Source organism: Peromyscus leucopus, chromosome 13 (genome assembly GCF_004664715.2).
Source record: "Peromyscus leucopus breed LL Stock chromosome 13, UCI_PerLeu_2.1, whole genome shotgun sequence".
Lineage (NCBI taxonomy): Eukaryota > Metazoa > Chordata > Mammalia > Rodentia > Cricetidae > Peromyscus > Peromyscus leucopus.
The window spans coordinates 20,399,553-20,419,699 of NC_051074.1; the positions used below are offsets into that span (position 1 = coordinate 20,399,553).

Sequence of the window (20,147 nt, forward strand, 5' to 3'; positions counted from 1 at the left end):
CTTCTCAGATTTAACTTCCTGAGCTGTTTCTGTGTATATGTTAATTCTGCCCTCTCCAGTGGCCCAGTGATTAGTGGATGAGTGTTAATGAATGGAGCCTGTTTGTTATTGGTATCAAATTTCTTACTTTTAATTTTTATCAGTATTTTATTTTTTAACATTTTATTTTAAATTTTGTATGTGTCCATGTGTGCACTCTCCCATGTGTGAGCACACATGCATGCTGGTGCTTGCATAGGCCAGAAGAGATTGTTGGATTCCCTGAACCTGGTGTTCCAGGCTGAGAATAAGATTTGGGTCCTCTGCAAGAGCAATGTGTTCTCTTAACTGCTGAACCATCTCTCCAGCCCATTTATTAAGATTTTAAGTAAGCATGCAGAGTAGTGATTTTCCTTATGGCATTTCATACAATACCAAATTTATGAGACAGGAAGTAATGGGATTATTAATATTGTGTGCTCATGAGCATGCCATTGTATTAGATTGATCCCTGCTAATTTTACAACAAAGTTTATTATTTTTAACAACATTGATAAATAGTGAGTTAATATTACAGATCACCTCTTAATTGATAGTCTATGTTAAGTATCCAATTCAATGAAATCGCCTTTGTAAAATCTGCAAACCTGATCAAATGCCTCCCGGTCCTCAGTGTCTGTTCTGCTTGCTTTTTGTTCCTTTTCCCCCTAAAGTAACTTTTTTCAAGAACATAAATCAAACAACACTTCCCAAATTTCACAGACCAATTGGTCATTATTGATTGTGAAACCAACTGTGTTGAGAGGCCTTGGTACAGCCACCTGCTTTGGTATTGAACTGTGGTTTCTGTATTTGCATTCTCCACAGATTTGGAAAATAATTAGCTCAGTTGAAAGGCTCTTTCTTAATATCACTTAGCTATTCACAAATACCATATCTGAGGGCTGGAGAAATGGCTCAGTGATTAAGAACACTGGTTGTTCTTGTAGAGGATCCTAGTTCCATGACCAACACCCACATGGTAGCTCAGAACCATCCTTAACTCCAGTTGCTAGGGATCTCTTGTATAGGCAGACTTTTCTTCCCCACCCCAGTTCCCAAATAACTGGCACAGAGACTTAATATTAATTACAAATGATCAGCCAATAGCTCAGGCTTATTACTAACTAGTTCTCATAATTTAAATTAATGCATTTCTATTAATCTACATTTTGCCACATGGTGTTACCTCTCTTTCATCTTTCACCTCTTGTTTCCTCTCTGTGTCTCGTTTGTGACTCCTGACTTCTCCCTTCTTCTCCTTCCTAGTGTCCTTAGTTCTCCCACCTAACCTTATCTTGTCTAGCTACTTGACAGTCAACTTCTTTATTAAACCAATCACAGCAACATATGTTTACACAGTGTAAAGGAATATCAACTCTCTTCTTGCATCCTCAGGCACTGCATGTGTGTGGTGTACACACACACACACACACACACACACACACACACAACTAAATCCCTAAAATTTTTTTTTTTTTTTTTTTTTTTTTTTTGGTTTTTCGAGACAGGGTTTCTCTGTGTAGCTTTGCGCCTTTCCTGGAACTCACTTGGTAGCCCAGGCTGGCCTCGAACTCACAGAGATCCGCCTGGCTCTGCCTCCCAAGTGCTGGGATTAAAGGCGTGCGCCACCACCGCCCGGCTTAAATCCCTAAATTTTAAGAAAAACAAATACCATGTTTATCTTTTCGTTATCTATTACATGTAACATTCAGAAAGGCAATCTTAGGTTCACGAACATTCAAAAATCAAGATCAGAGCAACTTCAGTGATGTCTGAGGAAATTCTTTGCTTTTTTGTCAGGTTAAGTAAGAAACTCATTTTATAGGCCACATAATTTAGCATGATACTCTTTTGGAACCATTGGGAACCGTCTTTGGAAAGATTATTTGGTTTGTAGGAAAATGACATATTTCTGGCAATACACCTTGGGGGGGGTAGAATTAATTTTTCTTTTCATTAAGTTTAATTTGATATTTGAAGTTTCCTCAAGCAGTCCTTTGGTAGAAGATTGTATATTTATTGAATATTTACAAAAGGAGTAACAAGGATAAATAAGTGACATGCCAACTAAAGCTTCATTTTTACTTCACAATTGTAATTACCAGGCTTTTTTAATGCCCTGGTTTTCTGACATCAACTGCTATTTGGAAGAATTAGGTTGCTATGGGTTACCAGCATGTCATGTGTGTTTTCACTGGCTTTAGGTCCCAAATCTGTTAAATATCTTCCACCTACCTCCCCACTGCCTCAAGGCTGTGTTTTTCTGGGCAGGTGCTTGTGAATGAGTGAGTAAGTGTGTAGGAGCCATGTTTCAGCCTTAGGAGAAATATCTGAAATGCAATATTTTTATCCTGCTTTCACCAACATATTATAACAGTACTGTATATGTGTAATGGATCTTGCTAAAAGAAAGCAAGGAGCCTGAGGCGAAAATGTAATGAACGGCTGTCAGAAGTGCAGGAGGAAAGACCCCTGTGACTCAGAGAGGGAATTATATCTTGGACGGATGTAGGCAGCAGCCAGAGTGCTTGCTTCTCTTGGAGCAGTTCTGAATGTGTTACATAAAATCTCGGTGGCTTTGTTACATGACGCTTGACTTTTAGAGATTCAAGATGACCTTCACCTGGTTAAACCTGAGAGTGAGGGACTCCAGTCTTCTGTCACCTCTGAAAGCAACATAACCTTTTGGATTTGTCCTTTAAGTTCTTAGGGACTCTGTTTCTTAATCTACAGAAAGAGCAAGGGGACAATTAGGAATACCATTAGCGTCTTCATACAACTCAGAAGCACATGAAGTCTTCTGTGCTTGGCTGCTTAGTTCCAAAGCCATCTGCTAAGGATGCCTGAGTCTGGGGGCCTCCAGCCCTGGGTTCACCCCCTGATAACTAGGGTCCCAGGGCTTCATTGAAGTTGTTTTTATTTCTATAAAAAGACTCAGGAGAATGTTAAAATGGCTTGCAATCAATCTCCTGTTTTCCCCCAGAGCTATATTCCTTATTTAGTATAAGGGTAAGAACCATTAAGTTACGGCTAGGCAGACCTAGGTAATTAAAACATTTTTGGAATATCATAATGTGCAATTGCCTGCTAAGGACTTTTTTCCTGTTAATTGGAACTTTTAAAAATTGAAATAAGTCACATGTATGGAACCTGATTATTCCCTACAGGCATGCAAGAGGAGTTATTTAAGGGCCCATAAGCACATTCTGGTTACACCAATTCAGACTCGGGTTATCCTGAGCGCTGATTCTTTAGCAGGGAAGTGGCGTCCCTGATGAATGTGTGTTGTGCCGAATTCTGACACAGGGTCCCAGGATGTTTGACTCTGAGCAGTTCCTAGCTGGAGCCTTGCAACGGTGACAGTTACAGATTCTACCTCATAGGGGCTTTCCAGTGAATAACTAAGTTAGAATACAGGAAGCCTGGTGACTTGCCAAATGTTGTATCCACTTAAGGGACAGAGGGGGCCAGACCAATTATTACAATTTATAAGAGAAAGAGCGGTCATTGGGAGTTAAGAGAGGTGGAAGATTTGGTGTAGGGTGCGAGGTTTGAGGTGCTAGGTCTTGGCAAAACATCTCTTGAATAGGCAGAAAGAAAGGAAAACTATAAAGGGAGGTCAGCTAGAGCCAACTCTCTGATTCCTCTAAGAATTTGAAGGACTCTGTGTCCCCTGTGTATTTTTTTTAATTGAAATGATATTTTCTTTGTACACTTAAGTGATTGCAAAGCACGTTATTTTGGTATTGTAAACAGTGACATTTAAAATAAACATACCCATGGGCAGCAACTCATTGGCCAGTCATGCATTTTTCAAAAGGCTGTACTAACTGCTCTCTGGCAGGCAGTTTCACATCCTCATTTTCTCCTCGCTGTCATATTTGCATTCTGTGTCCCCACCGGATAGATCATCATGTCCTGTTTTTGTGTCGGAGCCTTGTTTTGTTGGTCAACTTTTCATGACTCCTCTGAGACTGTAATCCTGTCTGTTGAGCATATGTGTGTGCATGTATGTTTAAAGTTTAAAAGCTCGTCCTAAGGCTCCAAGTGTTGTTTTTCTGGATTGAGTCGTCAAAACAGTGTAAATAATACTTTCCCATTTTGAGAATTTATTTTATAAATTGCAATGGAAGTGTTTCTCTCAGTGAAGTATACAGGCAGAGATACAAAAGAATATTGCCTATACAAATTAGAAGCTGGTGAATGGACCAGGGTTATGGGAATATCACTTAACACTTTGAACTTCTTCTGAGTCAGGCCCCTCAGTCCCAGGATGTCTGTCAAATGTGATTTTTGGTTAATTATTTTAATGTTCTACTGCCCGTCAATCCAATTCACTAGCCCTTCAATTTTGTTCAAGGCAAACAATTTTTGTTTTTTTAAAAAGTATTTGTTAATCATTAACGTCCAATCAGACACCAGTATTTCAAATGATGTTTGCTCAGCACCTGTGTGAGTGGGAAAGGGTGAGAAGTATGCCTCTGTTCCCCACTACCTCCTCCCCTCCTCCCTCCTCCCTCCTCCCTCCTTCCCTCTACTCGCTGTGTAAGTTGGGAGAAATACTATAAAAGAGTGGCAGAAGGGAAGACTATAGGCATGTGCCTCCATGAAGGATTGTTTCGGACAGATCAATGTAGAGTGATTTATGTACTGCATCCTTACTTGAAAGGCACCTGAGACAGGAGCATGTCAGAGAACTGAAAGGAAGTAGGCTGAGAGTGTTCTTCAGTTCTGAGTGGGTTCAGTTCTCTGCTCTTTTGTCCTTGGCCAGGACAAGACTGGGGCATGGGGCCAGTACCAGGGAGACTGGGGCTTTGAGCTCCTGCACCATCATCCCAGCAGTCTGTGCCTTGTGGACTGTCCTGTGTTGTTGACTATTTAAAGATGAGCACTGTTTGATGTGTTATGTTCCTTCCCGAACCTGTTGATTCGTGAAATCATTGTTTTCTTTTTTGAAAAGCAGCCTTGTCTCGTTTTGTTGGGCATCTTTTAAGCCTTCTTCAAATGAGTCATTCTTAATTTATCTCATCTTAACCAAAATCTGCAAATCTATTTTTAATGCTCTAATTTTCCTGTTTTACATTTGTTTCTTGTTGTTATGAGGATTATTGAAAAGATACACACAAATTATGGAGACTAGTACCATCCTTACAAGTAGTCAATACATAATAATAGTTATTAATCTATCATTTTACCAATATGACAAAATGATGTATCATCATTTTTGTGAATTTGAAAGTTGGAGTGAAATTTCCTAAAGTTGTATTCATGAAAGCAGGTGTTATTTATTTACATATTTATTTACTTTTAGAAAAGGATTCAGTATAAACATTTGCAGACTCAGAAGTCAGCAGAGCCTCAGAGAATAAACTCTAGACTGTAATAGATGGTAACTTGTTAGAGTCAATGCAAAGAAAATCATCGCCCAAGTGGCACCCCTTGCCATTTTGACTTGGTTGCTCTCAGACAGAGTCCAGTTTTAAAAATACAGAGTCACAGACACATTGACTTTTTTTTGCAAGCAGTATTTCCCTGTTAATTCATCATTGTAAGAACTGCCATCCAAGTGTACATACTGAATTAAATAATGTGTGTTTGTGACCCTGTCAACTCCCAATAAAGTTCAGAAAAACCAACGTTACAAATGTGTATACATAGTAGGGAAACATTTTTATTGATTTTCTGTTTTAAAGTTAACACACGGAGTAATAGATTTCATTATGGCACTTCCGGTCCCACTTCGTTCCTGTTGGTGCCACCTCCCACTCTGCTTCTGCTCAGCGCGGCTGTGGGCATCACGGGGCCTGGGAAGGAGGGGAACGGTGGACAGAGAACCAGACCCTGGCCTCACTTGAAGCATGAACGATCTTTTGTTTACCCCACTGCTGCTTATGTGTTGTTTAGTTGGCACGTGCCGCTGGTGTTGCCAGGAGAACAAGAGCTAACAGCAGCTTGCCCTCCCTCCTCTGAGTTCTTCCTTCTGCGCTTCCCTGAAAACAGCAGCTTTTAGCCCCTTACTGTGCAGTTCCTGGGACACATCCGGTCAGGGTTTGTGCCTGAGAAGGAACTGCAGACCATCCAGACCCCAACACTCTACCCTCACCTCCTGTCCTCACTTGCTGGCCCCTCCCCTTCCATTCCCCAGGAGCATGCTCTCCAGTACCTTCCCCCCCATGCTTTCTTCCCCTTAAGGTCTTCCCTCCCCTCACCCCCACCCCTCCACCCCCGTTTTATAGTCCCTTCTAGAATCTTGACCTGTCACTCACACCTAGTACCCACATAAAAGAGAAAATGTGGGATTTCTCTTTCTGGCTTATTTTACTTAACCCAATGACCTACAGGTTCACATGTTTTCCTGTAAATGCCATGCATTTTGGGTTTTTTTTTTTAAAACTCTTTCTGTTTTTTTTATAACAATAAAATTCCATTGTCTCAATGTATCACATTTGCTTTATGCATTCATTCATTGATGAATATCTAGCCTGGTTCCATTTCATAGCTATTATGACTAGTGCCACAATACATATAGAAGTATGCATGTCTCTGTCATAGCCATTTTTTAATAGTTTTGACGATTTAAATTCAAAATATTCTAAAAATTTCAGAGGGAAATATTCAAAGTCAAAAGCACTTACTTTTCATGGCAGCTCCTGTTGCCCTGGTTCGGTTGTGCAGTGATTGCTAAGTCCTCCTCAGCTCAGACATAGATGAACGGCAGTGGAGACAGTTACAGCAGAATGCCACAGCTTGGGAGGTGCAGGGAGATGCAGGTTGATGTGGGTGTCCCATCTACAGATGAACACTCCCAGGCACTTGTGATCAGCACTTTGAACAGTCATGAGTCTGTGCATTGGCCAGGACCCACTGCAATAAAAAGCTGCTCTGATCAGGGTTGAGAGCAGCTTGACAGATCTGTGGATATAAACACAAATATTTAGAGAGCAGTTTAACATGACTGTAGCTGGAAGTTGGAAATTTCTCCAACTGAATCTCTCCCACCCGCTGCGGTCCCGCAGCCGCTTATAAAATAATCACTCAGAGGCTTATATTCATTACAAAATGTATGGCCTATGGCTTAGGCTTCTTGCTAGCTAGCTCTTACAACTGAACTCAGCCTATTCCTATTACTCTATGTTTTGCCACATAGCTTCGTGGCATTACCTGTTCTCTCACATCTTGCTTCTCCAGGCTGCGGCTTGCAGTGTCTCCTCTGACCCCACCTTTCCTCTCTCTATATCTCTCCTCAGTTTCCCACCTGGCTCCATCCTGCCCTGCCATAGGCCAATGCGGATATATTTATTAACCCATAGGAGCAACACATATTCACAGCATACAGAAAGACATCCCACAGCACATGACTCTTTAGCAAAACAACAGCCTATGTGTAGAGCATATGACATCCTTTACTATATTTTCTGACTCTGTTTACAGTATTAGGCATGCATATACTTCTGCGGAGCAGACCTTAAATCTAATCAAGAGAATGGTTGGTGTTCTGGTTACCAACATGGCACAGCCTTGGCCATTTTAAAGGAAAAGCCTCAATTAAGAAATTGCCTAGGTCAGGTTGGTTATGTGGATGTGAATTAGTGATGTAAAAGCCCACTGTGGGTGGCACCATTCCTCAGGCAGGGGTGTGTGTGTGTGTGTGTGTGTGTGTGTGTGTGTGTGTGTGTGTGTATTGACACATGTATGTATATATGTATAAAACTAGCTAACCATGAGCCAGGGAGAAAGTCCAGAGAGCAAGCCAGCAAGCGGTGTTCCTCCATGGTTTCTGCTTCAGGTTCCAGCCTTGATTTCCTTCAGTGATAGATAATGACTTGCCAGTATAATATGAAATAAGGGCTTTCCTCCAAGCTGCTTTTGATCGGAGTCTTTTATCCCAGCGACAGGAAAGTAATCAGGTCACCTCCACAAACAGTCAGGCCGCCAGTGTCCCAGTGGGCACATTGTGCCTGCTGGTCAGTATTGTCACGTTCAGGAGTCAGCACTGGCTAAGATCGCTGGTGTCTTTTGTCCCTCAGAATCCTATATAGCACCTTCCAGTTCTGTAAAAGCTAGGCAGCAGGGAGCGTTTCCTGGTCAGTTCCAGGCTGATTTCTCTTTATCCTGCAAAGAAAGTCTGTAGTATCTTCAGCAGTAAGGACTTCCCATCTGTGGTGGGCAACCAAGAGCAATGACAACCTCTCTTAGTATACTGTCACTCGATGCCCCAATTCTAGTTTCCTGGCTTCCACGTGTACTCCACATTAAATGTGTACACACACACGCACACGCACACGCACACACACCAGAATGAATGATTAAATAATAAAACAAAGAATAGAGTTGAAGCTAGGATCCACATAGGAAAGGTCATGTGACTCTTTTTTCTCTAGATGGGTACAGGCCAGATGCCCTCATCCCCTCATCCCCTCTTGACCTAATCACAGAGTGAAGACTACTTAATAAGATCCTGGCTTCTGGCTGGGAAGCGAGCAGGGCTCTCTTGCTCTTCATTCTAAGCCCTTTCCTCTTATTGCTGTATCTGACTGGCCATGACAAAGCGCTGTCTGATTTAGCAGTCTATCCCTTGGAAATAAATCAGAACTGTTAGGATGAGCTGATGTGGAGATGTGGAGAGGGCCAACACCGATCTGTTAGGACTGAGTTAGGTGCCCCAGGTAGGTCTGGCAAAGATGTGATGACGGGCGTAGGGAGTGGGCAGTAGGTGGTGGAGATGAGAAGAGATGGATGGGGGGAGGCGTCACTATAGGCCATCATCATTTTTGCTGACCAGAACTAAGGCCCTCCTGCTATACACAGATTTTATACCTCTGCATGTTTCCTCGCCTCTCCTTCAGTCCTACGGCATGGTAAGGATGGCCTCCAGCTTTGCCCTCTCAAGGAATATGCATCCTACATCACTGACCTAACGCTTTCAAGTATTTTTATAAATACAAAAGCACATACATATTCTTTTGCCACACTTTTCACACATTTTGCATGCAATGTAAAGCCCTTTGGAATCTCTCTGCCTCATGTGTTCTTCAGGAGAAGAAATACAGGTGTGTTCACATGTGCACATAGACACCTCCACACCTCTGGTAATGCATAACATTGTTTGTGTGTCTATTTTCAGCCCAAGGTTTATAACACTGTATAAGTGTGTGTTCTCTCCAGGGGTCTTCCTGCCTGGATAGACAACTGCCCCATTCTTTTCCCTGACAGGCATTGTCTCCCATAGCACGGTGGTTTTCTAGTCATTTCCTTGTTGACAGACATCTGGAATATTCTCCCATGTTTTGCTCTTAGAAGCAGTAGGCAGAGGACATGCAAATGTATGCTTCCTGTGCTAACAGCTGTGTTCATCTCACTTCTGAAGTGGGGAGGGTCACTTCTGGGCCTTTTGGATAAGATCAAGTGTAGTCCAGTCAGTAGGAACTACAGTGGAGCACAGCTGTGTCTGGGTCATTTTAAAATAAACTTCAGTATAAAAGGCTTGCACATGAAAATCACTGACCACAACCAGACCCAAAGACTATACATCTCCATGAACCTCTATACAGTTGGAATAGCTAGAGTTTTATTATGTATGATTTTCTTGGCTTCTAAAGAAAATGGCCTTTTAAAAATAAGGCTTGGGGTTCTTTTGTAAAGAGGCTTGGGTGCTGGCAAGCCTCATCCCTTAACTAGGTTTCACAAGATTGCCCTCTTGCCTCGTGTCAGCTCAACATCTCCCTCCCTTTCCCACCCTTTCCTCCTCCATCCTTCCCCTCTCTCCTTTTCCCTTCTCCATTCCTGCTCTCCCACCTGGTGGCTGAAGATCTTCTTCCTATTCAGAGTTACTGCAAGCATGGCTTCTCTCCTGGACCTCTCTCCCAAAGTATTTTCAACTTCCCAGGCTGTCAGAGGCATGGTGATTGAGGGTGGTTTAGTCCTGGTGGTGTTAGCCTTTGTTCCGTTAGAAAGTGACTTGCTCCTGGGCTTGGGGTCAGGATTTGAAAAATGGCCTGTGAAGTACACAGCAAGAATGTACCGGAAGTACACAGCAGTGTTGGTACCTGGTGGCTGTTCCCATGCTCTTAGGTTCTGCCCTTCAGTTAGCAGACATTTACATGCCTGAATGCTGCGAGGAACCCATGTACATGCACTTGCCCATGATGAAAATCATTGCTGAATTTTCGCAGATACTTTCACTTTATCACGGGCCATTTTTTTTCCCCTCCCATGTCAGATAATTTCTGTTTGATGAGGGATGGGTTCTTCTTTCTCGGCTATTTCTGCTGAGCAGCGATTCAGCACTTCATGTGCCCGGAGGTTAGCACTGGCATGTAAGGATGGTGTGTAGGATAGCGTGTCTGTGAAAAGCCAGTGGACTCGGGAGAAGACACACCACTGAGGCTGGACTCTTCCTTATCTGGACAGCAGCTGCGGGAGACTTGTTGGCTTCTGTATTGTTTTGTGCACCACCTTTTACCATCTCTAATCTTGCCTTGTGTTGATAACAGCAAACACCCTCCGTTCTATTTGCCGCAAGAGAGGAGGTCTTAGCACCGACTTTGCCCATCCCCTCTTTAAGGGGACCTTAAACCTTGTACAACTGGAACCATTTTTCTTTCCCAAGATTACAGAAAACGTACAAGAGCCTGGAAAGCCCGAGAGAACCACTTTGGTACAATTAACTATCTCACTGCCGCTTCTGCGGAGAGCTCAGACTAGTGGTCTTGACCTTCCTTTAGTGTGCCCTCCATTCAACCCTCGGGCCTCTGGAGCTCGGGGAACTCTTGACACAGAAAAGGGAAGGTTGGCAGTCTCCCATCCTACTCACACACCCTGTTTCTCCATTCTCTTTGAGGACTCAGGTGCACTGTCCTGCTTTTATTGCAGTAAGGGGTTTTTATTTGTTTTATTTATTTTTTCACTATAGGCATTTTAAGTTTGATCTTATTTTAGAACACGATGCTGGTTCAGAATTTAAATTAACACCTTGCTGATTTGTGAATGAATATAGGGCTCCTTTTAAGGGGCTTGAAGTATGTGTTGCCTCCTCAGGATCTGAGCATTCTACTGGGCTTGAGAAAGATGGCTTTCTCAATGGAATAATTTATCATTGCCAGAGGTAACATGAAATTATTAATTTTTTCCTTAAAGCGTGTTCTTTGTAAATGTTTTCTGGAGAGACATGAATTGAAATTAATGATGTTCCCTCTTGTTAAGACTTCATTTTATTTCATGTATTCTGTTGACCCCTGAGAGAATATCCGATCTAGAGAGAAGGAAAGATAAAACGCCACTAAAAGTCCTGCAGGCGCTCTGGTGACTAGAGTTAACTTCCTGTCACCATCTGTGCCCCTTCAAGCTACAGGAACACTTTTGTTCTTGTGGAGGGATCTAATGAGGGCTTGGGGTCCTGGGGATTGGACTCAGGGTCACACTTATGCTAAGCACGTGCTCTACCGCTGAGCTACACCCCAGGCTCCATGTTGTGTATTTGGGTGTCTTAGGTTTATTAGAATTCCACATGCATTTCATTTTAGTTTAAAAATATCCTGGTTTCTGGAAACACAATAAAAGTAATGTTTGCAGCTGGAGTGATGTGTATCCTAGCTCAAAAAAGAGTCTATTGTACTATGTAATATACACATACATGTGCGCAGGTGCACACAAACCCACACCTACACACACACAGACACACACATTAATTTAACTTGTCAATAGTGGTGAAGGTATTCTTTCTTTTAAACTGGCTGGTTCAGAGTTCTGATTATGGCCAGTAAAAACAGTGCTCCCCCACTTTCTCATTCCTGACATTTGTACTCTGTGAGAGACTGGGGTTGGTGCCAGGTGCAGTCCTTGAGTTGAAGAGCCACCTGTGTCTGAAGTTCTGTGAGTTCCTGCAGATTTTGTTGATGGAGACTTTAGCCTATCTCCTATTATTTATAGTCTGTGCTGGCTAGTTTCATGTCAACTTCACACAAACTAGCGTCACGTGGGAAGAGGGAACCTCATTTGCGAAGATACCCCGCACCAGACTGGCCCGTGGTGCACTTTCCTGATTGACGTGTGATGTGGGAGGACCAGATCACTGTGGACACTGCTGCTCCTCTGCTGTGGTTCTGTAAGAAAGTGGGCTGAGCAAGCCACGAGAAGGGAGGGAGCTAGGAAGCAGTATCCCTCCCTGGCTCCAGCATCAGCTCCTCCCTCCAGACTCCTGTTTCAGATACTTCTCCTTCCCTTCATGATGGTCTGTGATAGGAACATGTAAGCCGATATAAACCCTGTCCTTCCCAACTTGCTTTTGGTCATGGTGCTTTATCACAGCAATAGAAACTCCAACTCAAACATGGCTCACAAAATCCCAGTGTATTTCCAGGCTCCTGTAGTGCCTGAGCTAGTTTCATGTGCATCCTTTTCCATGACCACCACATATCCAAGACTCCTTTCTGTGACTGGTTGTCACTTCCTGTATGCAGTGGGTTCATTTTGGCTCCTGGGGCTGGGCTGACTTACTCCATTCTTTTTCCTTCATTTTTTCTTAAGGAAGTTTATCTTGTTAAAGAGTTTATTAGTTGTCAGCACAGAAAGGGCACTGTGTGTGTGTGTGTGTGTGTGTGTGTGTGTGTTTATAGATGTGTGTATGTATATGTATATAGGTGTGTGTATAGATGTGTGTATGTATATAGATGTGTATGTATGTATGTATATGTAGTGTATAGATGTGTGTATATGTATATTATATAGATGTGTGTATATGTATATAGGTGTATGTGTATAGATGTGTGTGTGTATATAGGGGTGTGTGTGTGTGTGTGTGTGTGTGTGTCTCCAGGGTAACAGAACACCATAGGCATCAACTTTGGAAAGGGCCAGGACAGGGTCTCCTCTTCTGCCCTCTTTCCTTGCTGTTCTCTGGAGGACACTGTACTGGCTCTCTTCCATACACTCCATCTCTACTAAATGCGTTACATTTCTTCACAACCCCTCTCTTCATCTGTGAAGTTGACTCAGGGCTTTCCTGAGGACCTAACAATGCAGTGAAGGTAGAGTGATGACAGATAGATACTAGCAAACACTTTAGGTTTCTCCAAAAGGATCCAAGTTTGACACATCTTTAAGCTGTCCTTTGCTTTATGCAGTAAAGGGCAGAATGGATCATGTCATAACAGGGGACCCTAAAGGACAAGGAAACTCAATTAAAATTGACTTAATTTCTAAGGCTCTCTCCAAATTATAATCCATAAATGCTGCTGTGTTAATAGAGGTTTCAGCCATAAATTATCTCCTGTCTCCTCACAAGACAGCAACAGGGCAGTAATACACTGTGTCCGTCCAGCCATGTCAACTGGGTGGCTCCTCATCTGGGGTGTGAAGAGAGGGTAGGGTCATGATGTCTTTGTGGAGGAGAGCGGTACAGGTGAGCGAGGCCTAGTCTTCAAGGGCCTGGTCTCTCTCACTTCATGTCTTTCTTCCCTCGGAACTCATTGAGAAATATGTGACGTGTTATGTTCCTGCTTTATCTCATCCTGTTATGGAATTCCATGTACTCTTTTTTTTTTTTTTTTTTTTGCACATAAAGGGTTTATTTTGAATGATTTAAGGAAGGATAGAGTTACATCATAATTATAAAAATTACTTACAGAATTAACAGAGTTGTACTGTGTATACTTCTAAATGCAGAGAACAGGGAACTGTCTACACGTTGTATAAAATAAAGTTAAAATTAAAAATGAATTCAAGCTCAAAACTCTTTAATGCTGTTTACAGTCTGGTATCAAAAGAGAAAAACTGTTAAATTTTTAACACCGTTTCATACACGAGAAATAGTTAAGAATCAGAAACCAAGGAAACACATGTAAGCTTGAGAAGAGCTGTCTACACTACAGTTAGTAGATGTGGAGACAACCATTGCTTTTGTTAATATGTGTATTCTTTTAAATTTAGGAATAGAAGGACAGTCAATGGAAGTTTCTAATATTGTGAACATTGAAAATGTGCATAACCGTGAGATTGTAATGAGAATTTCATCTAAAATAAACAACCACAATAGATTTTATACTGACCTAAATGGATACCAGGTAATTTTCTCTAAAATCACTCTAACAGTTGTATTTGTATGTAATTTTATGCATATATTTATGTGGTATATACAGGGGATGTATATGTTTATGTATGTAATTTTTATATAGGATAATTGTCCAGTTAATTTTGAGTCATTTGAAAACTATTTCTAAAGTTGAAAACTATTTCTAGAATAAAACCAAATTTTAACAGACATTTATTGGTTCTATAATCAGATTTCCAAAGTTAAAACAAATCTTTGAGAGAGATCATGTTTTTAGAGTATTTATTTGTTTATTCTTTCAAATGGAAAGCTGGGGGCTAGAGAAAGTGCTTGCTTGAAGAAAACCTGGTTCAGTTCCCAACACCCATGTCAGGTCCTCACAACCACTTGTAATTCTAGACTTAGGGGATTTGGCCTATCTGGGCACCTACATGCACATGGTACATATAAACTCACACACATACACACACACACACACACACACACACACACACACACACACACATACGTTTTTTAAAAATTAAGTATTTAAAAATGAGAATTTGATGACTGTAAACACTGCTAAAACTATAAATATGAATTTATTAGAAAGGAAACATAATTATGGTTTGAAAGATATCCTTTTTCTACATAAAGAACTCATATATACATGTCATTTATTCCTTGTGATATAATAATGACATCTTTTAAGTTTTACAATAGTTCTTTAAGTCTGTTAGCATTGAGTGGGTGTGCACATTTATACATACATGCAGGTACAGAGAAGTATATGCCACTTTAAAAATGTGGGCTGCTATATATTTAATCAAAACCATCATACAACAACTCTAAATATAGTAAGAAAATCAATTCTTGCATTTTATTTTTATATTATTGATTCTTTTAATAGTACTTAAGAGAGCTCTTTGAATTGTTATTTTAAATTTCTATTATTTTGAATGTGTGACAGTGTGTCTTTGAATAACACCACTAAAAACATGAGCAAATTTTTTAAACATTAGCATTTCAAAATTCCTGGCTATGAATAGAAATAATTTCACAACATATGCTTTTTACTTGGTCTGATTTTCAACCGGCTATAAGTGGAAAGGGCTGGATAATTTCCTCTTCTATGATTTCCTGCAAAAAAAAAAGTTAAAATTAAACCTTCTCCAGAGAACAGAAATTGCTGCGTACATTCTGATTAGCATGTGAATTTGACTCCAGCCCTTAGGTTTTCAAATGAAACTCTGACTTTATGGCAATTCATTTTTCTTACATACAAAAGAAAGTATTTTCTTAAAATCCCACAGGAATAAGTGTTTGTATGTATTGGTGTACACATGAATAAGAAAACTTAGTAAAAAGTGAATTGCTAAAAATGTGCATTTTCATTCCAGTGGTCAAACAAGTGTTGATATTATTTCAAGTCCACAGTGTAACTATTTCTTAAAATAAACCCCATTTTAACCCATGGAAATGGTGGTTCTTGGGCAGAACTGGAGAGAGACTCGGGTAGGGAGTGGGAAGAGCCGGAACACGATTGAGGCGTCTTTACACGTCATTTCATAATTTTAAAAGATACAGTCCAGTCAGGGTGCGGAGAGTGGGATTGTTAAGAGGAGTAGAGAATTCTTTGACAGTATCCTGCCGGCTTCCATCCTCCCTCCCCTCCCTTCCCTCTGTCCCATCTTTCTTCCTCTCCACTTCTCTCCTCCACTCCATCTCTGTCCTGTCTTAACTGCTGTAGTCCTTCCCTAGGGTTGCGAAGCATTCGTATTACCACAAACTGAGCATCTTAAAAGAACAGAACTTTGTTCTTTCATTCTCTTGGAAACCAAATGTCTGAAGTCAGGCTGTGTGCAAGGCCACATTCCCTGCACAGACTCTAGTAAAGCACCCTCCCTTGCTGCTTCCTAGCTTCTCAAGTTTACATATAGGTGATCCCTGGCGTTGCTGGGTGTGTGGCTGTGCCTCCCAGCCTCTTCCTCTGATGTCACATGTTTTTATAACATTGCCACTGTACGTGTCTCTCTGTGTCCACATTTCTTTCTTACAAGGATGCTAGGTTTTGGTCATGTCAATTTCTGAAAAGACACTTACCTCAAAGGAAGATCAGTTTCACAGATTATAGTTAAATATGAATTTGAAGAGACTCAGCATAACCAGTAGGTGGTGGGGACTTGTTGGGGATGCTGAAGGTCAGACCTGGGACATGCTTTGTCAGGACCACCCTTCCATGGCTGGGTACGCAGCTCATGTGAGGCACTCTCTTAACTTTCTGCCTTTACTATTTTTGAGTTTCATTTTATACTTTCACAAGTTTAAAGAAGGAAATGGCGTTTTTTAAGTGGTGTGAGTAAAATCCAATGATAACAGGTTCCTGAGGATATAAAATGCTTTCATGTGCTGACAGTCTCTCAAAAGTAAAATTCTGTTTCATGCATTCAAACACGAGGATGCAAAATACTGGTATTCAGAAGTATCTCGATTTAAAATAAACAAGAGTAAACACTGATTTTTTTAAAACTATAAGTATGCACTTTATTATAATGTAATATGTTAGAGGATTTGGTGGCAATCTCTGCGGTATTTATTAAAACTGATTCAAGAATAATAGATAGTTCTTGAATGGGGACAGTGAGTTATTGTGCTTAGCATTCATTACAAAAGCAGCATGTTAGATCTCAATGAGAAATGAATACTTAATACCTTCATAATTTGTTTTATGCAAATATGGAAACTACATGACTTCTGCCAGGCATTTTTTATTGTGACTTTAAATAATGCCTGTTTTAAAATCTGGACAAGTTCTACCTTTCACATTTAAAAATTGTCTTCTAAGAGCCTTGTGATTTCTCTGCAAATGATTTTAAGGAGTGTTTTAATTTTTAAATATTTCTTTGCTTGAACAAGAACAGAAGTTATGCCTTTTTTCTCTTTGGGAAAGAGATAACTAAATAATCTAATTTATGAAAGTATATGTGTAAATAATACATTTATAAAACGAGAATTGCTTGGCTTCATAGATCCAGCCTAGAAGGACAATGAGCAAATTGCCTCTTCAAGCCAATGTTTACCCAATGAGTACGATGGCCTACATCCAGGATGCCGAGCACCGGCTCACACTGCTCGCCGCTCAGTCTTTAGGCACTGCCAGCATGGCTTCCGGTATGTGTTATTTCACAGTCTGCTCGGAGGTCCGAGTGTGTAATATTTCTGTGGTCAAACATACTAATTATCCCCCCATGAGCTGCTTTCCTTTAAGAATGAGACAAGTAGTTAACTCAGGTTTTATGAGGACGATAGAAGATGGCTGTCCTCAGTCTTCAGATAAGGATGCCACAGTTGTTTTTAGAGGTAAGTATATTTGTTAGTTTTTCATTGTGACAGAATGCCTGAAACTTTAGGCGAGGAAGCTACATTTTGGCTCATGACTTCAGGCTTCCAGCCATAATTACTTGGCTCTTGACTTTAAACTGTAGTGAGTTGACAGCCTGGTTGTTATAAAGAAAAAATGAAAGAGACAGAGAGAGGAAGCGAAAGAGGGTGGACCTGAGGTCAGAGGTCTACCTTTCAGACTTTGGACCAATGACCCCCTTCAACTAGCCCCTGCCTTGTAATAGCTCGTTCAGCTGCGAACATATCGGTGAGTTACTATAGTGAAGTTAGTTTTGATCTAGTCACTGCCGAGTGGCCCAGAACTAGGGACCAGGCCTCCAACACAAAGGCTTTAGGAAACATTTCATGTACAAATCGCAGCTGTAATTTACTTTGGCTAGTCTGTCATGTTCAGAGATCTGTGCTGTCATCATGATGGGACTGGAAACCTCAAACTCTAGAAGCTTAGACAGTTTGCAATATTGTAGTTTAAACATACAGTGTTGTTTTCCTGGATTGTGGTACTATGACCTGCCCCTCAAAAGACTTACATGTTGAAGACCTGCTCCTGTAGCCATGATGCTTTTGGAAAGTGGTTGCTAAGCAGTAATGGAGAAAAGCAGAAATGACAATGTGTTTTATGTATTTTTAGTAGCTACTTTGACCTATGATCAAAAGGCAGCCTTTCATCTCATAGAGTATCTGGATCCCCTCCTTCACTCAAGGGGACCTTAGTTCAAAGCAAGGTGCCTGGGTTTCTATTTAAGCGGTGTCCTCAGTGAATATCTGCATAAAATTATCCTGATCAGATTTCTTTGTCTCTTTGATTTTAGGTCAAATTGAAGTCTTCATGGATCGAAGACTCATGCAAGATGATAACCGTGGCCTTGGGCAAGGCGTACATGATAATAAGATTACAGCTAATTTGTTTCGAATCCTGCTGGAGAAGAGAAATGGTGTGAACATGGTAGGGATCCCTAAACACTAAGCGTTTCTTATGTTGGTGGTTCTTTCTCCCCAAAATTCAAAGTGATAACTTAAAATTTTAATCCAGTTTCTAATTTTGAGAAGTCTGTATAATAGAGTCAGCTTATATTTAGAGAAAATTTTCAGTTAGAAATATTGAATAAGAGCTACATTTGGGCCATATTGTTTTTTACTTTTCTTTACTATATTGCCAAATATAATTCCAAGGAAGCAGTTTGGATGAGATTATTTTCAAAGAAAAGACTGGTCTGTTGGCCTGAGAATTAGAGAATAGATTATTGAACTATACCATGGATTCTAAACCTTAGTGACCGTGCCATAGTCTAAAGCTTACGGTTTGACCACAGACTGACTTGGCTTCCATATCAGTATTTATTGCCCTACATAACATCCCAGCACTTTGTTAATCAGTGGGACAGGAGCTGAACCACAGGTGAGCAACCTGTGTCTTCTCACTGATAGCAGTATTGACGCCACAAATTGACCACTGGCTCGTAGACCCCAACCCCATTGGGTCTTTTGTCACCCATGTGTCTTCCATGCCTCTCAGCACTTCTGCGCTAGGCTGACTGGTTTTCTTTCGGTGCCGAGGTCTTCCCATGCCCTCTTGCTCCGCAGCATCTTAGCACCCGCCCTTTCCTCCTTCCTGTCAAGGGAGTTCTTTACGGTACTTCAGACCGGAGCTTGCTTCTTCCTTGCCCGCATCATCTCCTCTTGTGCCCCCTCTGGACTGTCCATCTCCTGGTCATGTCTGTGTATGATTAGTTGGCCAGTCTTTTTTCCTGCTTTGGGCCATAAACTCTGTGAGAGTAGAGACTGTGTCCTTCTCTGCTTCTAGGATTATTTCTGTTTAGAGGAAGGCCCAATGTGCCATGTGAATGGATGCGCAAATGTATAGGTGGATGAGGCTGTGGAACCTGGTGTGCTGTGTTGGAGTTGAGCACACCTCATAGTTGTCTTCCTCTAGACTCTTGGAATGTGTCTGCCTTGTCTTCAGGCATCATGGGGCTTCTATGCCCATGTAGACAGTTTGTGTCTACAAATAGACATATAGATTGACAGGATGAAAGCAGATGATTTAAAATAAGCAATTCCATAGTATTTAGAATGAAATTAGGAAAAAATAATTAATATTTTTTTTTAGATGTTAAAATTTGTATCAGCCCAGTTTAAAGAGAGAAACCTGTGTTGGTTTCTTCTCTCCATGTTGACACTAACATACACAATTTCTGTTACTACAGCATTAAAGAATTTCATTTAGACCCTCTCACTTAAAGTTATACAATTTGTTGATTCCATTCAAAACTCCTTGGATAGCAATTGATTTAAATTTGATCCAATATTTCTATAATCCCATGTTAGTGAAATTTTGCTTTTACTTAACTATAGATTCTAGGGCTTGAATCCATACCTCTTAAATAAAAAATGAACTAGAGAAGAAACTATACATTTTAATTTGTAGTGAAATTGATTTAAAAGACACTGGATCAAGAAATGGTGTGTGGCCCATGGTTTAACTTTTCTAGAGTGTTTTAATTTCAACCATTCTAATGTTCAAAGTATTGATGTTGAAAGAGCAGCCGAAGGTGAACTCTTCAGACTTGTGGAAACACTGGGCAGGCTGAGAGCGGTGGGTCCTGCTCTCTGACTCTCCTGCAGAGGCAGTGGAGACACAGATCTGGGGCACCAATGGAGACATTGTCCCTGCTGATGGCCAGTGGAACTGGGAAAT

The 20,147-nt window shown here is 41.0% G+C and overlaps 1 protein-coding gene across 1 annotated transcript in view; it reads left to right on the forward strand.

Moving 5' to 3' along the window:
• The window catches only part of Man2a1 (mannosidase alpha class 2A member 1), a 167,723-nt gene that overhangs the window by 127,612 nt on the left and 19,964 nt on the right, over positions 1-20,147 (forward strand). The window contains exons 17-19 of the mRNA XM_028873993.2: positions 13,948-14,081; positions 17,077-17,218; positions 18,262-18,395. Coding sequence (XP_028729826.1) covers positions 13,948-14,081; positions 17,077-17,218; positions 18,262-18,395 — 410 coding nt within the window. The remainder of the gene's footprint in view (positions 1-13,947; positions 14,082-17,076; positions 17,219-18,261; positions 18,396-20,147) is intronic.